General features: G+C 40.2%; 2 protein-coding genes and 1 pseudogene across 2 annotated transcripts in view; 2 read left to right on the forward strand and 1 right to left on the reverse strand.

Annotated features, from left to right (window-relative positions):
* Nucleotides 1-772: 772 nt before the first annotated feature.
* Nucleotides 773-1,209, reverse strand: LOC131837247 (LYR motif-containing protein 4-like; annotated as a pseudogene).
* Nucleotides 1,210-17,538: 16,329 nt separating this feature from the next.
* The window catches only part of FUT8 (fucosyltransferase 8), a 295,282-nt gene continuing 290,585 nt past the window's right edge, over nucleotides 17,539-22,235 (forward strand). The window contains exon 1 of the mRNA XM_059182354.1: nucleotides 17,539-17,663. The gene's annotated coding sequence lies outside the window, so the exon portion shown is untranslated. The remainder of the gene's footprint in view (nucleotides 17,664-22,235) is intronic.
* The window catches only part of LOC131836694 (homeobox even-skipped homolog protein 2-like), a 42,384-nt gene continuing 38,287 nt past the window's right edge, over nucleotides 18,139-22,235 (forward strand). The window contains exon 1 of the mRNA XM_059182358.1: nucleotides 18,139-18,879. Coding sequence (XP_059038341.1) covers nucleotides 18,337-18,879 — 543 coding nt within the window. The 5' untranslated portion in view covers nucleotides 18,139-18,336. The remainder of the gene's footprint in view (nucleotides 18,880-22,235) is intronic.

Below are 22,235 nucleotides of genomic sequence, written 5' to 3' on the forward strand. Positions count from 1 at the left end.
CTTAAGTGGCGCATATGAATTTTTTTTTCTCTAATTTATGCTTGCACCAAGCTTAAAAATGAAGTTGCAGAACCCAATTTTTTATTCTTCATTGGACTTTAAACTCTTCTGAATAGAAGTTATGCTTGGCTTAACATGTTTTGCATACAGAAAAGGCTGTGAGCTGCTTCTATTCTTTATAAATACCAATAGCAAGGGCAGCTAACATATTTTTATTATGCAAACGCTATTCTGCACTGATAGTTTTGATGCACAATGGTATGTGGTTTTGAGATTTCTGTATGAAAAGGAGTATTTTTAGACCCAATAAAAATATTATTCTACATTTGTGACATTACTAATGATAGAAATAATGGCAAAAATTATAATTGCCATAGCAGTTCTGAGTTTTCATCTCAAATATTGTATTTTTCATATTAAGAAGTTCAACTTTACTTTTTTTTAGCCTTTTTTTTTCTTTCCTTAATATGCTCATCCCTTCTACTTCCTTGAACATATGGAACATAGTTATTACAGTTGTTTTAATATCTTTGTCTTCTAATTTTATCACCTGTGTCATATCTTTTTGTTTGTTTGTTTGTTTTGTTTTTTAGGGAGACAATTTGGTTTATTTTCAACCAAGAAACAAAGTGTGGAGGTGCTCTATAGAAGTGGTGAAAAGATACAAAAGAGGGGTGGGGTGGAGAGGAGACCCAATAATGCTCAGCATTATTCTAAGCAAGCTCCAGCTCTTCATTCTAACACTTTAGGCAAGGACAACCATACTTTCTCACTAAGGCTGCAGAAGAATGGAAACTGGACTCAGTTTATTGTCTCCTACAGGGCAGGCAGAGCAAGAGGCTCTTTTAAGCTGATGGAATAGGTCATTGTGGTCTGTTGGGAGTCCCGTAGCAAGCACAGAATGGATGCTGACAGGGGTCCACACAGCCAATGGGGGCCAGTCTTGGCTCCCTAGGGTCCTAGGCTTCTCTTGATTCCCAGTGATAAGCTTGTCAGTCAAATACAGTTGGCCCATGTGGACCTGTGGATGATTTATTTCAAGGTCTCTTTTGGTTTTATTCACTAGGATTTGAATTTCTTCAGGATCCTTTACATTCTTATTGTCCTCCTGACATCATAAGTTCTTTAACTGAAGGAGCTGAAATGCTTGCTCTTTCTCAGCATTGCTTGTTACAGATTCAACATTTGTGTGGGGCTGGAGGCAGCCATTTTGGAAAGAAAGAATACATAAATAAATGGGTCCTCTTTGAGGAGGTCCCAAGTTTAACCTAACCCACAAAACTTAAGCCTACGTAAAACTACAAAAGAAATAAAATGCAGTGGGCCTCAGTCTTGCCTAGAGGGCTGGGCCTCCACCTCAGAGAGCCCGCCTGCGTCAGATCTGTTTCTGTGGGTTGATTGATTTGTGTTCCTCATTATGGGTTGTATTTTCCTGCTTCAGTTTGCATGCCAGGTTAAAAAAAAAAGAGTATCAATAAAAACATTGGATCCCAGGCATTATGAATTTCACATTATTGGCTGTTTGATTGTCTCTTTCTTTCTATATTCCTTTAAATATTTTTGAGTTGTGTTCTGGGACACAGTTAAGTTACATAGAAACCGTTTACTCACCTTTAAATTCTGATAGGAGCAGAAGGGCTAAACGGGCCTACTAAAGAGGCAGTAGCTTTCTGATACTCAAGCCAGTGCCCAATGTGTTAGAAAGTTTTTCCATTTAGATTGTTGGGAATGTGAAGTATTTCCAGCCCTGTGTGAATGCCAGTAATTGCTCCCTTCAGCTATTTTTTTTTTTTTCTTGGCCTCAGGTAGTTTCCATAAACATCTATGTTAATTAAAGACTCAAGGGGGAGACCCTGCAGATCTCCAGAACTTTCTCTGTGTTTAGCTTTCACCTCTCTGGTCATCTACCCTATAAATCCTAACTGCCTTAGCCAGTCTGAATTCTCACCTCTTCCTCTTCAACTCAGGAAAACTTCCAGGCTTTATTAGGGTTCTCATGCCTATGCTGTAGCCTGAAATCTCTCTGGGCAGTAAGCTGGGGTAATTATAAGTCCACTTCATTTGTTTCTCCTCTTTTGAAGATCACTGTCCTCTGCTGCATTTTGTCCAATATTTGAAAACTATTGTTAATAGTTAACTCAAGTGTTAAGTCACACCACTGAAATGGTTTTCATTTGTTTAAGGTAAAGGGTAAATCAGGTCCCTGTTATTCTATCATGGCCACAAATGAAAGTCACAGATTTGACTTTTAAATGGAGGATGGGGAAGTATATTGGACCAATTTTGTATCAGAAAAAATAAGCTAGAGTATGACCATGGCTCAGTCATTTAACCTCTTCTTAGCTTTACTTTCCTCATCTGTAAAGTGAAGAGGTTGGTCTATACCATCATTAGGTTCTTCACTGGTTCTTAAATTCTGTAATTATATAATTAAGCATAGGTTTACCTTTGCAGAGAAAATAGATATATAGTCTTCAAAGTGATTATTTAAAGATCTGGATCTATGAAGCTTTTACTTTGCTCTGGTAAAGTAAATTTAGAAGAAAAGGTTTGTTTTTAGTGGATGAAGAAGGAATCTTAAGTTACAGGCTTGGGAGGGACAATACAAATCCCATAGCACATACCTGGGAAACGACCAAACAATTTGAAGAGGGCAAAATGTATAGGAATATTCTTTATTTCATTACTGTTTACAGGGCCTAGGTATCATGTCTGAACATAGTGAGTGGTCAATCAATATCTGTTGAATATCTTACTTGATACTTGAAACCATTTTTCTCACAAGGAAAAGTGACTGAAAAAAAATTGTTATTCAGTATATAGGAAAAGTTGGAAACAAACAAAAAACCCATCAACATTGAGATTGCTTAGTGGTATAGCCATATAATGGAATATTATGCAAGAATAACAATACTGAAGCAGTGTGGCATGCATTAATATGGAATGCTTCCCAAAATATGTTGTTAAACTGAGGGTTGCTGGGGGGAGGTGCAGGGATAGGATAACTGGGTGATGGACATTGGGGAGGGCATGTGTTATAATGAGCACTGGGTGTTGCATAAGACTGATGAATCGCACACTTGTACCCCTGAAACAGATAATACATTGTATGTTAATTCATTGAATTTAAATAAAAATTTAAAAATGTTCTTAAATAAAAATGTGAGATCACCATCTAAATTTTTATATCCTTACTTATATATTTCCCAATAAAATTATTTAAAAAGGAGTTGAAAAAGCAATGTGTATAATAGTCTATTATTTTATATAATATATATTAAGTATAAACAGAATCTGTTTAAGGGCTATATAATTATACACATCAGAAAATACATCTAGAGAGTTATAAAAATTGGTGTCACTAGTGCCTCAAGGAAGACTAGGGGCAGAGTGGAAGAGAGGCTCATTTTTCCCTTTATGCCCTTTCATATACCCTTTGCATTTTTTATCATGTGCATATGTTATCTCATTTTTAAAACTGCTGCAACTTGATATATACATGCATATATATATTCTTCTTCTTTTTCAGTAAAGTAGCCAAAGTTCTCCAAAAGGGTTAGATTTCCATAAAGCAGTCTGGGAAATGTCCCCCATCTCTAGATTACTTGTTTAAAGGAGCCAGACCCTACCCACTCTTTCTACTGCTACTCCAGGGCACTTCCATGGCTGTAATTAATTCCTTATTCCTTATGAAAAGAATCATCATGGTAAATAAACAAGCATCGTGCTTGTTTGAATATGGGAGAGAAAGAACAAGGTCATTCGTTTCCATGATTCTATATAGTATTTACGGTGTTTAATTAACGTTTATACTCTAACCTACCTTTCTTTCTGGCTTTCAGAGGAGCTGCCAAAAAAGCACAGGATGTAGGAGCTGAAGAGTGAGACTGTGTGACTCACCGGATGTTAACCTCTGGCCAAGTTGCTCCTTCCCAGCACTGCAGGTAACATGTACATATGTTTGTAAGAGTGAAAGGACACCCACAAAGTGGGTTGCTACCTAGTATGTTTTAGGAAGAGAGTTACACCTCTGGAGAGTGATCTTAAAACAATGACTTTTAGCCATAACCGGTGTGTCCCTACACATGTCTGAGGCACCTCACGTAAAACCCAAGTATTTCCTGGAAGACACTGGGAGATATTTGGAAACATATGTGCAAGTTCCAAAGTAAAAGTCCAAGGCCGATATAAGTCAGAAAAAGTGCTAGGACTTGCTATTATACATGCCTAAGGCATTTTCTTCTGACTCTGTTATCTGCTTTAAAATCTCTGGCGCTGTTATCTAGTTTTGAATTGTTGAAATGCCAATGTAGCAAGTGGATAGTTAATGCCAGAAAGAGGCCTCCAAGATCTAACTAGCCAATGAACGAATATGAAGAATAAGATCCTGACTTCAAGAGGCTTATTTTTGTCATATGGGAGATATTAGTATGTAGAAATCATTATAACACATGTATAATAGGAAAGAAAACATTGCTGTTGAAGGGGGAAATGTTATTTTGATGCAAATATACAATATGATACCACACACACACACAGACATATGCCAGTGTTTTGGGAGGTTTATATGTTGACAGGAAGTGTCCTGCTTTCCTCCCCAGTCTGAACCAAAGATCAAGAATTTAACAAAAGAGGGCGCCTGGGTGGCTCAGTGGGTTAAGCCGCTGCCTTCGGCTCAGGTCATGATCTCAGGGTCCTGGGATTGAGGCCCGCATCGGGCTCTCTGCTCAGCAGGGAGCCTGCTTCCCTCTCTCTCTCTCTGCCTGCCTCTCCATCTACTTGTGATTTCTGTCTGTCAAATAAATAAATAAATAAATAAAATCTTAAAAAAAAAAAAATTCATGCCTTAAAAAAAAAAAGAGAATTTAACAAAAGAAAGGACACTACTTATAATGCCAGGTCTAACATATAAAAATGCAGATTGTTCAGTTAAATTTGAGTTTCAAGTAGACAGCAAGGAATTTCTTAGCATAAATATGTCTCGTGCACTATTTGGGAAATACTTATGCTAAAAAGTGATTTGTTGTTTATCTGAAAGTCAAATTTAGTTGGATATCTTATATTTTATCTGCCAATCCTAGCTGCTCATTGAGTAGAAGTAGATGCATTTTATATTGTTTTCCCCTCACTTCTTGGTTCCCTCATGGTAAGATGAGTTGCTATTGACACCTTCCAGCAAGGGATGAGAATACAGCTGAATTCTTGCTATGTTGCAGAGCCGGAATGTGGGAACAGCCTATAGACTGATTTGCCTCAAGAAAAACTATGAGACAGACCTCCTTCTCCCCCACAAATAAACCAGATGGAGGTGACTTTATGATGTATGGGATGGAAGTTGAGCTTTTAAAATTTGGATATTAAAGGAAAAGGGGATTCCTGAAGGCTGGAGGACTTGAAGAAATTCTATACCATAGAAATTTGTGGAGGGAGTGAAGGTGGGGGTTTTGTGTGCTGGGTCAGTGACCGCTGGCTATGAGTGGGGAGGCACCTGCTAGGCAGAGTCAGGCTGACGGAGCTCCTGGTTTCAGGTCACCCTAGCTTCCAGAGATGGAGAACATAGGAATGAGAAGACAAAGGTAATGACTGGGGCGCATAGGTGGGTTTGTCCAATGAATGGGAGAGGGTCTTGGAGACCATGTTAAGGATTCTGGGCTTAATCCACAAAGCAATGGGACTTCTCTGGGGGTTTCTGAGCAGGAAATATCATGATCAGGGTTACGCCTCAGGAATATTAGTTTGGCAGCTCTTCATAGAGGGATTGTGAAGGGGAGAAAGTGGAGACCAGGTGACCAGTTGAGAGGGGATACAGTCAAGGCTTTTGACAGTCCATACGGCATCTCTATGTGGATTATGAAGTAACAGCTCTGTTACTAAGCTCACAGAAGACAAAGGTACTCTTCGAATAAGCTTTGGAACTTGCACTTTGGAACTTACTACTTCTGTATATGATACTGGATTCCCCTGAGGGAATGCAGACCAGGGCAGTCGTTTTGGCAAAAGACTTCCAGGCCACATGGTTTGGTACCAAACCGGGGGCTAGATTTCAGCCCCCATTATCCTCTCAGTCACTATCGTAGTTGGTTAATTAACACTAGTGGCTTAATGCAATAAAAATTTATTCCTTGCTTATGTCAACAGTCCGCAGCTTGTCGGATGGCTCTTCTCCTAGTGGACACTCAGGGATCCTTGCAACCTACCTATCTTAGAGTGAGACCATCTGAAATATCTAGCCTCCAAGATCACCAAGGCAGGGGAAGAAAGAGCTGGAGGTTCTTACATGAGCATTTATAAGCAGAGTAGGAAGTAACAATATCATTTCTGTCTGCCACCCATTGGCTAGTACGTGGTTCCAATGTTAGTAGAAAGGAGGCTGGGAAAATTGAAGGATCAGAGTAAGTTGTGTTGCTCTGAGTCTAGAAAACATTGGAAGATGATTTTAGCAGCTGAAGATGACTGTAAGGATATTAGGGGAAATCTGATGTACTTTATTCAACTTTCATTTCAACTATAACAAAAAAACATTGTTTTTCTTGTATAAGCAATTTAATGAGCATCTGTATCTAGCAGTTTGGTTTTTCTAGACTGTATATGTGGGAAATTATGAGTCATCAATACAGGAGGTACCTCCAGACGTTATGGTTCATGCTACTCTCTGTCAGAGTATAATTGACTTAATCCTAAAACCATTATGCACACAAACACACACATTCACACACCCAAGTTAGTTTGAGTCGGTTAAAATTTGTCTTACTACTTCTGTATATGATACTGGATTTGTTGTAATGAGTGTAAAATTTGTCCCATGTCCTTGATGAACAAAGTGATAAGTGGTAATTGGGAGATAATGAAAAACAGGATTAAAAACTCTCCTTACAGAATCAAAATGATCTGGGTACAACCTTGTTTACCAGAGCTTCAGTTAACCTCTCTGTTACTAATTTAAGCTCACAGAAGACAAAGGTACTCTTCAAATATTCAAAATACTATTGCATGGTCTCAGACAATCAAAATAGACTCCTGGCCAATCAGAATTTTGCCCTATTGGTATCAGCCCTGATATACAACCAAGGACACTTTAAGTACAAGGTCATGAGGAATCATGCAGAGCTTAAATAAATATTTCAGACTTATCTGTGGTGTCCATGTGTCTTGGATTTCCAGGCAAATTCAGATTTTAAATACTAGATTAAGTGCTTAGACTTAGTTTCACTCCATTTGGTGAGTAAAATATGATCACCATAGCCATATCTATCTGGGAGGAGTCGGTAAATGCATTCATTGTAAGTTGGAGGGTAGAACTAATCAAGCACATTTTGTCTTAGAGGCACACAGAATATTAAAAGTGAAAGAGCTGCATAGATTCTTTTATTAGGCCCTTATCCTAAAAATGAAAAATACTCCCATAAAAGGAAAGACAAAGTTAATTGGATTTCTTCTATTATTTAGGAATGTGGACATAAGTATGTGGAAGGTTTCTTAGCCTACTTTAAGAATAGCTATTAAAAGGTATTACAACTTCCTTGGAAACCATTTGGAGGATCTAACAACATGTGAAGACAATTTTTTTTTTTTGGCCAAATCCTTTCCATTGATGTAGAGTCACTTTCTTCATTCATTCATTCCTTCACTCATGCATTCATGTAATGTTCACTGAGCATCTCCAATAGCACAAGCACTATTCTAGACGCTGCAGACCCTATCTGATTCAATGATACTTCGTTAGGATTTTGCTTTTTGTAAATGAAGTATTGAGCCTGACAGAATATTGGGTTGGGAGCAGAAGACATGATTCTAAATGTGATTATACTGAACTTTGACTTATATTAATGATATGAAATAAGTCATCAACCAAGCCCAAAATCTCATTCATGGTTTTTCACTATTTCACCTAATCTATTATCATGTCCTTCACGATTTCTGGAATTCACCTCCTGCTGTCCATTTAATCTTCTGGTTATCTTATGTTTAAATTACTTTATCCGGAGCTGTGCCGCATGGGATTGTGTTGGTCATCTACTGCCTGTGGTGGAGATATCAGTGCTCACCAAACATCCATGTGGTTCTTTGTATTTCCCAGTCCCCCTTATTGTTAATTCAGAGCTACAGGATTTCTTCTTCTTTTACTAAAAAGATTGATTGATTGATTGATTTTTAGAGGAGGAGTGAGTGGCTAGAGAGTCTTCAAGCAGACTCCCTGCTGAACACAGAGCCTGACCCCAGGCTGGATTTCACCAACCATGAGATCATGACCTGAGCCAAAAACAAGAGTCAGATGTTTAACTGACTGAGTCACCCAGGTGCCCCAGAGTGATATGCTATTTATATATTAGATATTCATAAACTCTGATAGAATTAGCTTTTAATAAAATTTGTCTATAGGTTAACTTTTAAAATGTCTATCTTTCTTACGTGAAGACAGTTTAGTTCCATTATCCTAGGGCTTTCACCTTTTTGCTGATTTTAAAAGGAGCCATGAGTGTTGCCTTTATGTAATTCATGATTTCTTCTGAGCTCACTCGTGACTGTGTGAGGGGGGCTGAGTCATTTTGTTGGCGAGATGCTAGATGGTCCATGTGGAGGCCAACTCCAACAGAGTCTTCATGACTTCATGAACTAAACACTTACTGGAAACAATGCATTAGAGAATTTGCAGAGATCAATATGAAGGCTGAGCTTGAGTTGAATTGCTAAGGACTGGGGACAGAAGGACAGAGTAGTAAGATCTGTATGTGAATGTTAGAAAGATGATAAGAGTTGTCGAAAGCTGAAGGGGAAAGTGAGGGAAAGGACTGCAGCAGGTTGTCAGTGATGTCAATCCCTGTGTGTATCCCCTTCCTCCACTTCTACTACATGCTCAGGACCAGAGCCCTGTTGAAGGGGCAGGCACCACCACCTTGACAAGGTAGTTTGGTCCAGAATGGGTACTTGACTGAGGTCCAGAAGACCTATGATGTGACTTAGTAGAGAAAGATACAGAGCCCTGACAAGATTTCCTTCTCTGGTGAACATGAATTAAGAGACAGAAAAACTTAAGACTGTGTCTTATACTATGAAATTACAAGGGAACAAAAATCATGAGCCCCAGAAACCAGAAGGTAGACTAAAAACTAGAAGTCAGTTGGGGGCACCTGGCTGGCTCAGTGGGTTAAGCCTCTGCCTTTGGCTCAGGTCATGATGCCAAGGTCCTGGGATTGAGCCCGGCACCGGGCTCTCTGCTCAGCAGGGAATCTGCTTCCCCCACCCCCCGGCCTGCCTCTCTACCTACTTGTGATTTCTCTCTCTGTGTCAAATAAATAAATAAAAATCTTTTTATTTATTTATTTATTTATTTATTTATTTATTTATTTGACAGAGAGAGAGAGAGAGCACAAGTAGGCAGAGAGGCAAGCAGAGAGAGAGAGGAGGAAGCAGGCTCCCTGCTGAGCAGAGAGCCCGATGTGGGACTCGATCCCAGGACCCTGAGATCATGACCTGAGCTGAAGGCAGCGGCTTAACCCACTGAGCCACCCAGGTGCCCCATAAATAAAAATCTTAAAAAAAAAAAAAAAAGGAGTCAGTTGGCACTGAGAAAAGAGCAGAAGAACAGAGAATGAGATGGGGAACGTAAGAGGGATGGAGATACGGATCAGATCTCCAGCTGCCTTGGTTGTCTGATGATGCTTCAGCCACAGGGTCAGTTTCAGTTCATGCATTTTGAACTGAAAACAGTTCAGATCCTCTTTTCCTTGGAGTAACCTGAGTTGTTTGGTTCCTTATACCTTAAAAAGCTCAGGTAGGTTGAATGGACTTCTCAGCCGTTTGACAGAAGACAGGGAGTGTATTTTAAACTAAATGATCAACCTTGAAAGAAATATAAGTTAGCTCCCCTTGACCCAATCCATGTGAGTTTACAAGTGTACTTGTAAACTCTGCCAGCACAATTTATAGGGGGTTGTTTTTAGAACCTTTGCTCTTTGTTTTAAATACCAACACTTGTACTCTAGCATGTACTGCCGAACTGAAACGACATTCAACCTTCGGTTCAGGAAAATCTTGCCCATCACCTATTTCTTTTTCTTCCTGAGATTCTGTTTTCATGTTATCTTGACTTTGGATGTAGATCAGATAATAATAATAGTGTCCACAAACGCTTGCTTTAGGGCAATAAACAGCTAACATTTGTTGTGTGCTCTCTGCCAGGTGCTGTTCTGAAGAGCCTTATATGTAATAATTCATTTTACAGGCATGACAACCCAGTGAGGTAGATAACATTCTCATTCCCATTTTACATGAATGAAAAAAATGACACATGGTTTTAAAAAGTTTCCCAAGATCTCATCACTATTAAGTGGCAGTGCTTGGATTCAAATATAGTTAGAATCTCCTTTCCGAGCCATGACTCCATACTGCCTTGTTCCCATGGAAACTGTAAAAGACCCTGACTAGCCAGAGGTTAGGAGTTTCTTGATCCCCCTGGCAGTTATACTGTAATGAAAAGTAATTAACTCATTCAGCAAATATGATACATAGTGGTGATCAAGACAGAGAGGCACGGGCTCTGCCCTCCAGAGACCTTCTGGTCTTTCAGACTTCTGTCAGTTTGGTTAGAGTTAGTCTTTCCTTTCAGATTCTGATTTTCCCTCTCGTGAACTGATAGAGTTTTGCTCCTGCAAAGCAGAACCTTGGAACTTTGGTGGCTTTCAGCAAGGCCCATTCTTACCAGAACAAATATTTATAACATAGTGACACTGGTAAGTTTTGGCTTCTTTGGCTGGAATTTTTCTCTCTGAATTTTTATTTTTCTCTTGCACCTATCCCATCCTTCCTGTCTGTATCTTTATTTTTGGTTTAAAAATTTTCAATATAGTAGTATATATTTGTCTTTTTATATTTCTTTCAAATCTTTTTGGATTTATTTCTCTTTTTATGGAGTATTAAGGATCCAACATAATTTATCAAACTACTATGGCATTGTATCAGGATTAGGTTCAGTGGCATGTAACAGAAAAACCTAGAAAACAGTGGCTTAAATAAGAGAGAAGCTTGCTTATTTAGTTATTTATTTATTTCTTTACTCATATGAAAGAATGTTGGACGTAGCAGCCCAGGACTGGCATGGAGGGGTTTGGCTATCTTCCTCATGGTCCAAAATAGATGAAAGGGCTCCAGTCTTCACATTATGGCTCAGGTAATAGGATGCAGAGAATGGATAAGAAGGGTATATTCTCTTCCTTTTTATGATTAAAAAAAAAAAAATAGATGGCCCACACAACATTTCTACTTTGTCTCAACAGCCAGACTTTAGTCATATGGCCACACCTATGCAACAATAGAGACTGGAAAATATTAGGTTTTAGCTGAGTGGCAAGATGACCATCTAAAAATTGGGGGTTCATTGTTATGGAAGAATGAAAGAACAGATATAGGGGGGTAATTTGAAGTCTCTGCTTTACATATAGTTGATGAAGATTTATTGATTCATTTTTATAAACTTGATCATATTCTTAGAAGTATCATTCAAGTTGTTGGGACGCCTGGGTGGCTCAGTTGGTTGGACGACTGCCTTCGGCTCAGGTCATGATCCTGGAGTCCCGGGATCGAGTCCCGCATCTGGCTCCCAGCTCCATGGGGAGTCTGCTTCTCTCTCTGACCTCCTCGTTCATGCTCTCTCTCACTGTCTCTCTCTCAAGTAAATAAATAAAATCTTAAAAAAAAAAAAAAAGAAGTATCATTCAAGTTGTTATTAAATTTAATTAATTTAAGGATTTTTCCCTCTTATTTTTCTACTTTATGATAATATACATACCATTGCATTAATCACAGCTAAAATAAGCCCACCTGAAATTAGTTTATGCAAAATAGGGAATATATTAGAAGAATATGGAGGGAAACCTTGGAAGAGGCAACCCACAGCAGAAGGAAAGGCAGAGATTCTGTCAATAGTCAAGAAAACCTGGAACTGAGATCTCCAGCATAATGAAGACACTTTCTTCACCTGTTCCTCTCCCTTTGTCCATCGACTTCATTCTGTCAAAGCAGAATGTGTTTCTTTACTTGGCAAAAACAAAACAAAACAAAACAAAAACATGTCCAGTGACTTCTTTCAGATGATATATCCAGTTGAGACCAAAGATGACCTCCCTTCCAAAGGAGGAATGGCTTCATTGGCCCAACTTGGGTCAGATGTCTACCTTTTCACCAATTAGCTGTGGCCAATGGCCAATCAGTAGTAACAAGGCTTTTCTTGATGCCATCATATGACAGATGTGTGGAAACATGGGGAGCAGTTCCTATAGGAAAGGCAGTCCTGGCTAGGCAATTGTATAGGCTACACTATCATTATACATGATGGAAAAACACAGAGTCAGTGATGTGAATTAAATGAAAGGAACGATAAAGGAGAATGGATCTATTCTAATGCAAAAAAATTGATTTATCTACGAATAAAGACCATTTGATAGGACTGCAATACATAGAATGTTTATTATGTGTCAGGCGTTGTGCTGAGTGCTTTTTACATGTTGAGTCATTTATGCCTCAACCTATGAGCTAGAGATTATTATTCTTTTACAGATGGAGAACCAGAGCTCAGGGAGGTTAAGTAACTTGTCTAAGAACATATAGCTAGTAAGTAAGCAACATTTGTCTTAACTTCAAAGGTTTTAACTACCATGGTAATATACTGTCTCATTGCTTCTCTATTTTCAGTTGGAAACTATGGTCATTTTTGATGAAGTAATTATTTGGTTTTTTTTCCTTTCTTCTGTTATAACAAAGCTATGTGAACTTGATAAATCTTGAAATGTATCTGAGTCTTAATCTCTTTATCTGTAAAAAGATTGGGTTGTATTAAATTACTTTTCCCCCCTTGTTAATTCCGGTGACATTTTGTTTCTAAAGGCAAGAGCATGAACTATTATATTTATAACATTTTTAATTCATCCAATATTTTTGAGTACTTCCAAAGCTATATCTGTGTTAGGAACTGTGATGAAATTAAAGATAAACAAGATGTAATTTCTGCTCATGGTGTTATCGAGGAGAAAACCAGAATTATTATTTTGTAATATTACAAGTCCAGAGAAGAGAAGCCTTCAGGAATGATATAATCACCAGCTCCAACATATTTTCAAGGTTTTTTCTCTTGGTTTGTCATCTTCAGTGTGTTGACTTCATTTTAAGGTTAATCCATGTTGTTGTTAGATTGCTGCCAGTGGTAATCTCTGTTATGGCCTGACTCATTTGTATCTGTTAGGAGAGAATCCTCTCCCCTAAGCAGGACTACAAATCCTTCCCTCCAGCCTGACTGGGCCAGCATACTTCAGGACTATAGTGGTTTTCAGGTATATTAGAATATACCTAAATTAAAATTAAAATAATCTAAGACCTAGCATAACCTAGATATCAAGTCATACTGCAGTAAAAAACAACCCCAAGTCTCAGTGGCTTAAATAATAAAGGTGTATTTTTTATTCATAGATCCATCCTGACCTGATGAGGGTGGGAGGTGTGGTGTTCCACACTTTCCTCTTTTAGGGACCCAGACTAACAAAAGCTCTATCATCTTCAATAATATTGGTTTTGAGACTGGGGCAGGGTAAACACTGTGAGAACTTATACTTGAAATTAAATTTTATGCCTGGAAGCGATACATATCACTTCTGCCCACAACCCACTATAGACTAGTGGCTGTAACTAGTTACATGGTTCAGTGGGGTTGAGTGGCAGGGATGTATTATAAAAATATAATCTCTTTATATGCAAGGAAAGAGAGAGTAAGCAAGTCTTTACCATACTAGGGAATTAATTTACTGATTGACTCAGGCTAATTGAATTGCCCTTCTATAGCTGGAGGTTGGTTTGGTTACCTAAAACACACACACACACACACACACACACAGAGTACGCCATTAATGAGGAAGGAATAGGAGTGGTTGTGAACAGTGTGAACTATATGATGCTTTATCTCAATGAAGAAGACAGAAATTTCAGAAATTTCAGCCACGGAGGCAGGTCATAAAAAGGGATAGTTTGGCTAGTTTCATAAGTCTTTAAATCCATCAATTCATTTACTCTTTTGACTGGAAAGATTGCCTTTGTTCTTTAATAAGTGGATGTAGACTGAATTTCTATTTAAGGAGTTGGCTCATAAATGACTTATAAACATTTACTGGATTTCAAAGTATAGACTGTTTTTCCATATTTCATTGTTGTGGTTGCTGACAATGGTTTGTCAACCTGGCTAGATTTGTAGTTTTAGAACTGGCAAACAACTAAAATTTCATTAGACCATCCCCTTTATTCTACAGATAAGAAAACTAAGGGCCAAAATGGGTAAAATGATTATCTCAAGGTCACACCTTTTTGCATGTAACAATAACAGTGCTGTCTTTTGAATGATTTCCTCTAAGTAAATGTACCTAGAGCAATGCTTAAAAAATAAGAACAATTAAGAATTTTTTTTTTTTTTTTTTTTTTTTAGATTTTTATTTATTTATTTGACAGAGAGAAATCACAAGTAGATGGAGAGGCAGGCAGAGAGAGAGAGAGGGAAGCAGGCTCCCTGCTGAGCAGAGAGCCCGATGCGGGACTCGATCCCAGGACCCTGAGATCATGACCTGAGCCGAAGGCAGCGGCCCAACCCACTGAGCCACCCAGGCGCCCAACAATTAAGAATTATTACAAATGTTTCCAGGACTGACATTCAATTGGTCCACACTAGCAGAAATGGAAATATTTCTCAACTTTTGGTAAGTAGCTGCTGCTGAGAACCTCTTTAGCTCCTCTCTGTGGCCTCTTAGATCCCCCTATTATAATAATAGGATTTGTGTCAAAGGGTTGCTTTGAGAATTACATGATGGAAGTAAGAGTTTATCATGGCGCCTGGCTCTCGGCAATATTACACCTAGCCTATTATTTTTATTATAGTCATTAATAAAATGATAGTAGTAAACTTCAAACCAGTTCCTGCATGAATGTTCACAACTTTGGAAATGTGATAATATTCAAGTTCATTAACTTTGATTTGGCTAATCTCTCAATAAAATGGCTACTAGTGTATCCACTTTAACTTTCATTTTCATCTTTCCCATTGTCTAATGGTTAACTCCTCCTTGCCCCACTCACAAGACCCCACAGCTCTGGTTGATGACTAAGAATTTGACACAGGCTGTGTAAAAGAATATAATATACTGACAAGGTTCTATTAGTTCTTGGTATAATATGACAAAAGAATGTTCTGTACCGTCTCTTGCTGAGCAGAACTTATCTGTAAGTTTTCAGATAAGCAAAGATGAGTCTAAAACCTAGCTGGTGAGGGAATGGTAGAGGAAGTAGTGGAGCACTTCTACTTGCTTAAGCAAATATCAGAAACTAGGAGTGATGAGAAGCAGAGGCAGGCAGCTGGGGTGAGAAGAGAGAGTGAGAAGGCCTAGGAACAGCAGTGGGTGGTGGTGGGGAAGCTAGAGCTTGCGGAGAAAACATCTTTTGACAGAGATGTCTTCTGGTGACTAGTAATGTGTAGAACCTTTTGGAGATATTTTCCTTCTCAGAAACAACCTAGCAAGAGAGAGGCACAGTTTCAGTAATTCCTCTCCAGAGAAAGTAAGAGAAACGTTAAAGTTGGAACTGTTGTGAATTTTTTGGAAATTCATTATTGATCTGGAACTCACTGTGTAAAGATTTATTTCCAAAGTCAGTTGTATAACTGATACTTCCAGTTCTGAGGTGGCAGCTAATCCTGGGCATGTCCTGGAAAGGGCCTTGATAACACTGTTCTGTCACGGGCTGAGCACATTGACTCAACAGAGCAGAGTCACTAGAGAAGGAGTTTCTGAGTGTATTGTAGAGACACCCAAATTATCTGGTGTTTTAATATGTAATAGACTATCCTACCAAAACACACTAAATTTTGAGCAAATATTCCTAGGACAGATTTTTTTTTTTTTTTTAAAGCAGAAGGCAGTAGAGAAGATGTATTTTATTTAATTTTTAAAAAAGATTTTAAACTCACAACCCTGAGATCAAGAATCACATGCTCTACCAACTCAGCCAGCCAGGCACTCCTGAGAAGATATGTATTTTAATTCTTACATTTGGAAAGGAAAAATGAAGGCCAGATGGAAAATCGGATGTTTTGAGGCATATGTAAAGTAAAGCTTTGAACTTGGAGATCTTAAAGTATTATATAAGGTAAGCTTTAAAGTTAAACATCCTTGCTAAAATTTTTTTAAATGTGCCATGCTCTTTAATTTTATTCAAAATCTTATTTAGCTAATAACTAACTCTTGAGATTCACAGTCACGTTCTGGAGAATAGGGTAACACCATAATCACACAAATCTAGAACATAACTCCAAAAACTCAATGACAAAGGTTATATACAGAGATCTAACAAGTTGAAGTCTAGACTTTATACAAAATTGGTACAATGTATTGAATAAAGCAAAATGATTTCAAAGAGAGTATCTATCTTGAATCCCTCTGATTTATTTATCCACGTAACAACTTCAGTGAAAAAATTCAGAAGTCTGTTTTTTTTTTCCCAACAAGAAGACACCTAGCCAATCTGTTCTTAAATCAAGGTCAAAGTTGACTGACAATGTTGCTTAAATATTTTAAAAATGCCGTTTAAACTAAAAAGTAAATATCTATCTTACCTCTGACTTCTGAAAATGATCTAGAGAATGACTGATAAGACATTAGCCTTTACTTCATCTTACGATGGCATAAGCCTAAAATTTCTGTTCATTTCCGACAACCAAAGCTTGTGGCCCTTATAGTAGAATTCTGTTGTTTGCAAGCTCTGCACAGGAACCTCTTTAATAGAGGATGGCACCATGCATTCAATAAATCATTGTTGAATGATGATCTACAAGCTCTCTGAGCTAGAACGTAATTCTGGCTCTGCCAGTATCTTTTTCGTGTAACTTTAGACAGGTCACTCTACTTTTCCCTCAACTTTCTCTTCTTAAGAGAGATAACAGTCATAAAGATGACTGGAAACTACTTTGCTGAGAGCTTTTTCCTTAAAGGACTGACAGTAAATACCAGAGTCACAAGGTCCAGCAAACCTAAGAAGAAGCTGAGCTTCTTGAGGACAGGGAACTTTCTGTCTTCTTTGAATCAGCTGTTATCTTATTTGTTTTTCTGTAATACAGTTCCTGGCCTATAAAAAGGCCTCAATAAATACTGTAAATTTATGAACGTTATTAGGCAGATTGCAGTGTTGGCAGGCCAGTGCCTTGTAAATCTCTTTTCCGTGATCCTTTCCATACTCAGCATCTAAAACGCCGCCGCTATTTGTTTTGGGATAAGTACCTAAGGCATTTACTTAAAAATACCCAAGTTCAGAGAAAATTTTTTTCTGTGCTTGGGGCACCACGTCGCTTTCCCTGTCGGCACAGCGCTCGAGGATCGGGATCTGGGTCCCGAGGCTACAGGGAAGAGTTGGGTACGGGAAGCTCACCCTCCGGCCGTCCGATTGGTCGGCTCGCACTCCACTCACACGGCTCGTGTCTCTGATTGGACCCCGTGGCACCCCCTCCCTCGGCCCGCGACTACTTTGTGTGCCGGGGCGGCGCGCTGGGGTCCTCCGGCTCCCCTCGCGGTCTGGGCTGGTCAGAGCTAGGTCTTTGGCCCACTGCTCTGCATCGCGGGCGCCAGGAATTTCCCGAGTGCGAGCGGGTAGGAAGCATCCTAGGGAACCCCTGTCCCGCACCCCCAAGTGCGCCGTACCGAATAAACTTCCGCCTCAAGGGGGCTGTTGCAGCCCCGGGTCGTGGCAGAGGCTAGGCATCAAACGCAGGCCCTTGTGGGAGGTCTTTCCGTCGGGGCAAATATGGAAACAGCTCTCCCAAGATAAAACAGGGCTTCGCTAGTTGCATAGGGGTGCGATGCCATTCTCTGGTCACGCCGCAAGCTGCAGTCGAACGGCCAGACCTGGGTTGCAGGGGCTGCGCTGCCGCGATCCCCTCTAAAAAGTAGCAGGAAGCCTGCTTCAATCTCCTGTACCAATGCTCCTTAGGGGCGCGGAATGAACTGGCTCGGGCCAGTCCGTTCCCCGGCTGTCGAGATGGCGCTCCCTGGAGATGGCGCTCCCGGGAGTGGGGGAGTTCGGTTCGAGTCGCGCCGCCGTCAGCCTCCGGCCTGCAGGCGGTAGAGGGCGGCCCACGCTCATGTAGGAAGCAGGCGCCCAAGCGCAGCTGCTGCCCTGCTGGAAGTCTCTCGGTCCCTCTGTGACCCGCGGCTCTGCCTGGCAGCGGATGCTGCAGCTACGCTATCCACCGGCGCAGCGAGAAGGGGGCGGGAAGAAGCCGTGGCACATGCCAGGGTCGCCGTAGGTGGCAGCGGCCGGCGCATGCGCGCCCTCTCCCAGAAGCCTGTAACGCTAAGGGGCGCGCGCCCCCACCCGCGCGCGCACGCTTGCGCTAGCCAAGGCTTCCCCGCCTGCGCTCGTTGTCAGAGCCGCTCCGGCGCGTGCGCGCGCTATCTCCGGCCGACCCGAGTAGCCGGGTTCCCTCTGCTCCAGGCCCCCGCCCCACACCACCCCCTCCCAGCCCCCAGCCAGCCGGTCCCCTTCCTCTCCTCGCGGAATGGGGCCGGTGCTGCTCGGGGTCGCGCGCCCGGGACCCGGCTCGCGCTCGGTCTCGCGCTGTCAGCGACTGCCCCGCTCGCGCCGCCTCGCGCTCTCGCTCAGTCAGTGGCGCCGAAGGCTCCGTTAAGCAGCGGCGGCGGCGGCGGTTCCTGTTTCCGTTTCTTCCTCTCCTTTCAGTCGGGAGTAGCATCCTCCACCCAGCCACCCCTCCCACTCCCCAACGGGGCAGCTGCGGCTGAGGGCTGTGGCGGCGGCGGCGGCGGCGGCAACTGGGGACGGCGGAGACCGCCTCTGCTCCCGCCTCGGGTAAGGGGGCGTTTGGGAGCCGGGCCCCGCGCGCCTCGGGGTCTGGGGCTGGGCTAGTGCGGGATTCGAGGAGGCGCCGGGGATGTGATCCGGGGCTGTCGCCGCTCTTTCCCCACCAGGCGTTCCCCGGGCCTCTTGCTGCAACTGCTGCTGCTTACCCGGGGCTCCGGGAAAAGTGGGGAGCGTGCCCCCGGGACGGTCTGGCGCGGCCCGGGGGCGCGGACTGGGGGTGAAGGGCGCCTGCAGCCGCGGCTGTCCTCGGCGTCGCGCATCCTTGCTTCGGGCAGGGGCAGAAGCCAAGGAGAGGAGGGATGGGGGCGGGGGTGGGAGGTGTCCCTCCTTTCTCCTCTCCAGATACCTGCCCTTTCGCCAGCAACTCGGTCCCTGTAGTCACCGACTGTGGGGAGGAGGATGCTTGTACGTTACCGGCTTTTGTGAGGGGTTCTTGGGCCAGAAATCGGGAGGGGTGGACCTGTACAAAGATCTGCTCCCGGCGAGGGGCCAGTGCCTGGGCAGTTAAAGGCGTGAGTGCCGCTGCAATCCCCCCCCCCCCCCCGCAACTGTTGTGGAAATGATGAGCTGGCGGCTTTTGAGTATCTAAACTTATTTGGGAAGGTGAAACGAGTCCTAATTTATTAGTTTAAAGGAGATTTGTCCTGCAAGAGTGAGTGGGTTGTCGGGTGCAGCACCTGTTCTTTTGCTGTGGGTATTGCAATCTTCAGCAACACAGAACGTCAGAGATGCAGTGTATATCTTAAGTTAAATGGCAGTGTCTTGGTTAGGGTTTATCCCTGGTGAGCTTTCAGCGTTTTGCCGTATATTATTAGCCTTTTGATTGGAGGCCTTGGAGAAAGGCAGAGAGAGGTGGTGTTTCTTCTTCCCATGTTTGAATTAATTTACAGTGGACTTAAGCCAACTCTAGAAGGTGAACCTAGGAAAAGGCAGAATCCCCAGTAGATAACCCCCAACTTCAAGGTAATGCAGAACAGATTTCAACAAAAGTTTTCTATCAGTTTAGAATTAAGCTCATCATGGGTAACTGACTGCACTTTGACTTGGCTCTCTTTTGAAACTGTAGGCAAGGTTTCATTATAGTTTTTTTTTTTTTTTCCCTTCTTGTTACTCCTGGAGGTAAGTGTATATTTATTTACTTTATTTAATTTAAATTTCATGTTTTTATACATAGTTCTTTTAAAAGGTGCATCATATCTATGAAAACATTTTGGAAAGAAATTAAGCACAGCAGCACTATACTGAAATAATGGAGCAGTGTTTTCCCTTCTTTAAAATAACCTTAAAAATAACCTAAAATTCAATGCCAAATGATAAGATCTTGTACATTGCCAGCTTTGTGAAATATACCATAAAATGTGTATACAAAGTTGCAATTACTTGATTTATAAATACTATAGTATAACAATTAAGGTGGGCATTCAGACATTTGTATTTGTGAATTTACAGTTTAATATATAGAAATGTAGGGGGTTAGAAATGAATAGGCTATTAGGACCATTGAAGAGTGATTTAGGGCATGGATTTTCCTTTTGCTGCTTTTATAAATTGAGAATTGTTACTTGAAGAGTTGAAGATCTGGAATGAAACTTGTATAGATTGCAGAAACATGTAAAAGTGTATCTTTGAGCAAGTAGTGAGTTAATATGAGTGGTATGCTGTGGTTTATTAGGGTAGTGATTCAAAATAATTTCCATAAAATATCATACCATGTAGATTGTTTAAGGTGTTCTTAAATTTAAAGAGTCACTTGAAGTTGTTTTCCTACAAGTCCTATTTGAGATGTATGGAATTTCCTACAAGTCCTCCTATTTGAGATGTATGGAATTACTGCAGGGCAGTAATTCTGATTACATTATGCAATGTTTGATTTCAATTTTAATTAGTTATTTTAAAGTACTGGAATGTCCTTAAAAGTGGTGAATTTTGAAATTCTCTTGTGGTTTGGAAAAACTTGTGTTGTTGTTTATTTTTTTAAGTGCAGTTATATTAGTAGGTTGGTCTAGAGGGGGAGCTAGTGCCAAAGCAAAGAATAGCTTAGTATGTATTTGAACTTTTAAAACGCCCAAACCCAGATTTTTATGTCCGAAAGGAACATAAATTTTTAATTAAAAGAGTAAGGGAATTGATATGGGCATATATCTGTACTTGGTCATTTGTGGAATATATATATATATATATATATATATGTTTTATATTACAAATTACTTAAAAAATCTTTTCATGATTTAAAATAATGGAAAGTATATGCTTAAGGCTTACTGAATTTCTCATTTTAAAATCTCAGAAAAATATGCCCCGTAATGTAGTGTGTATGATAGTTGTTTCTTAACTTGTGCATTTCATCACAAGGGAAGTAGTCTTAATCCTTTGTGCATGTTGTTATGTTCTTAAATGTTTTCTTTATAGTATCTGCAGTCCTAAAATTTCAAAAATCAAATAGAGTCTTATATGGGCAGAGATATTGACTGGGTAGTAAGCTAAGTATTTATCAAGAGTAGAGATACTTTCATTAAGAAATGGACCTTTCAGACATCTGGAAAGCAAAATCCCAAGGTCACTTCTTAACCTCTGTCTCCTATAATATGATGCAGTGAGTCTAGTCTGTTTACTAAATTGAACTTGGGCCTTTGAATATAAAGCAATTATTTTTTGGTTTATGGCACTTTAGTTAGATTTCTCAGCTGTAATCAGGTATGCAAATTTATTTCTCACAGTTCATATATTCTTGGAATTCAAGGCTAGAAACTAATAATGTATATATTAAAATTAGAATATTTTATTTTCTGAAGATAGTGGTTGCGCTGTTTGTTCTATATTGCTGTGCAGTATGTCCATTAAGTAAACAGAATCTTAGTGCTGATAAAATAAAAAATCGATTCTTTGAAAAGAATGGCAATATCTGTGAGATAAAACTAGTGAGGTGTTTACCCTTTTTAAGGTGTTTATGCTAGAAATTAAACAGTGTTTTATAAGACATGCCAGAATATTTTTATATATATTTTTCAATTTCCTAAATGGTTATTTTTGATTTACTATAAATTGCATTAAGTCTCTTGTTTTAGTTAATGGTAAATACACCCACTTCATATTATAGAACATTTATAAAAGTTTCCATTTTATAATCATAAGAGTAAATGTTTAAAAAATAGTTTTTTTTTTAACTAAAAAATAAAATACAACTGGGACACTTGGTTGGCTCAGTTGGTACAGCATGCAACTCTTAATCTCAAGGTTGTGAGTTCAAGTTCCCTGTTGGACATGGAGCATAGTTAAAATAAAAGGACAAAACAAAGCACAGCTAAGATTCTAAACAATGCTGAAACTAAAGTATTACTATTATA

The sequence above is a fragment of the Mustela lutreola genome, chromosome 7 (assembly GCF_030435805.1).
Source record: "Mustela lutreola isolate mMusLut2 chromosome 7, mMusLut2.pri, whole genome shotgun sequence".
Lineage (NCBI taxonomy): Eukaryota > Metazoa > Chordata > Mammalia > Carnivora > Mustelidae > Mustela > Mustela lutreola.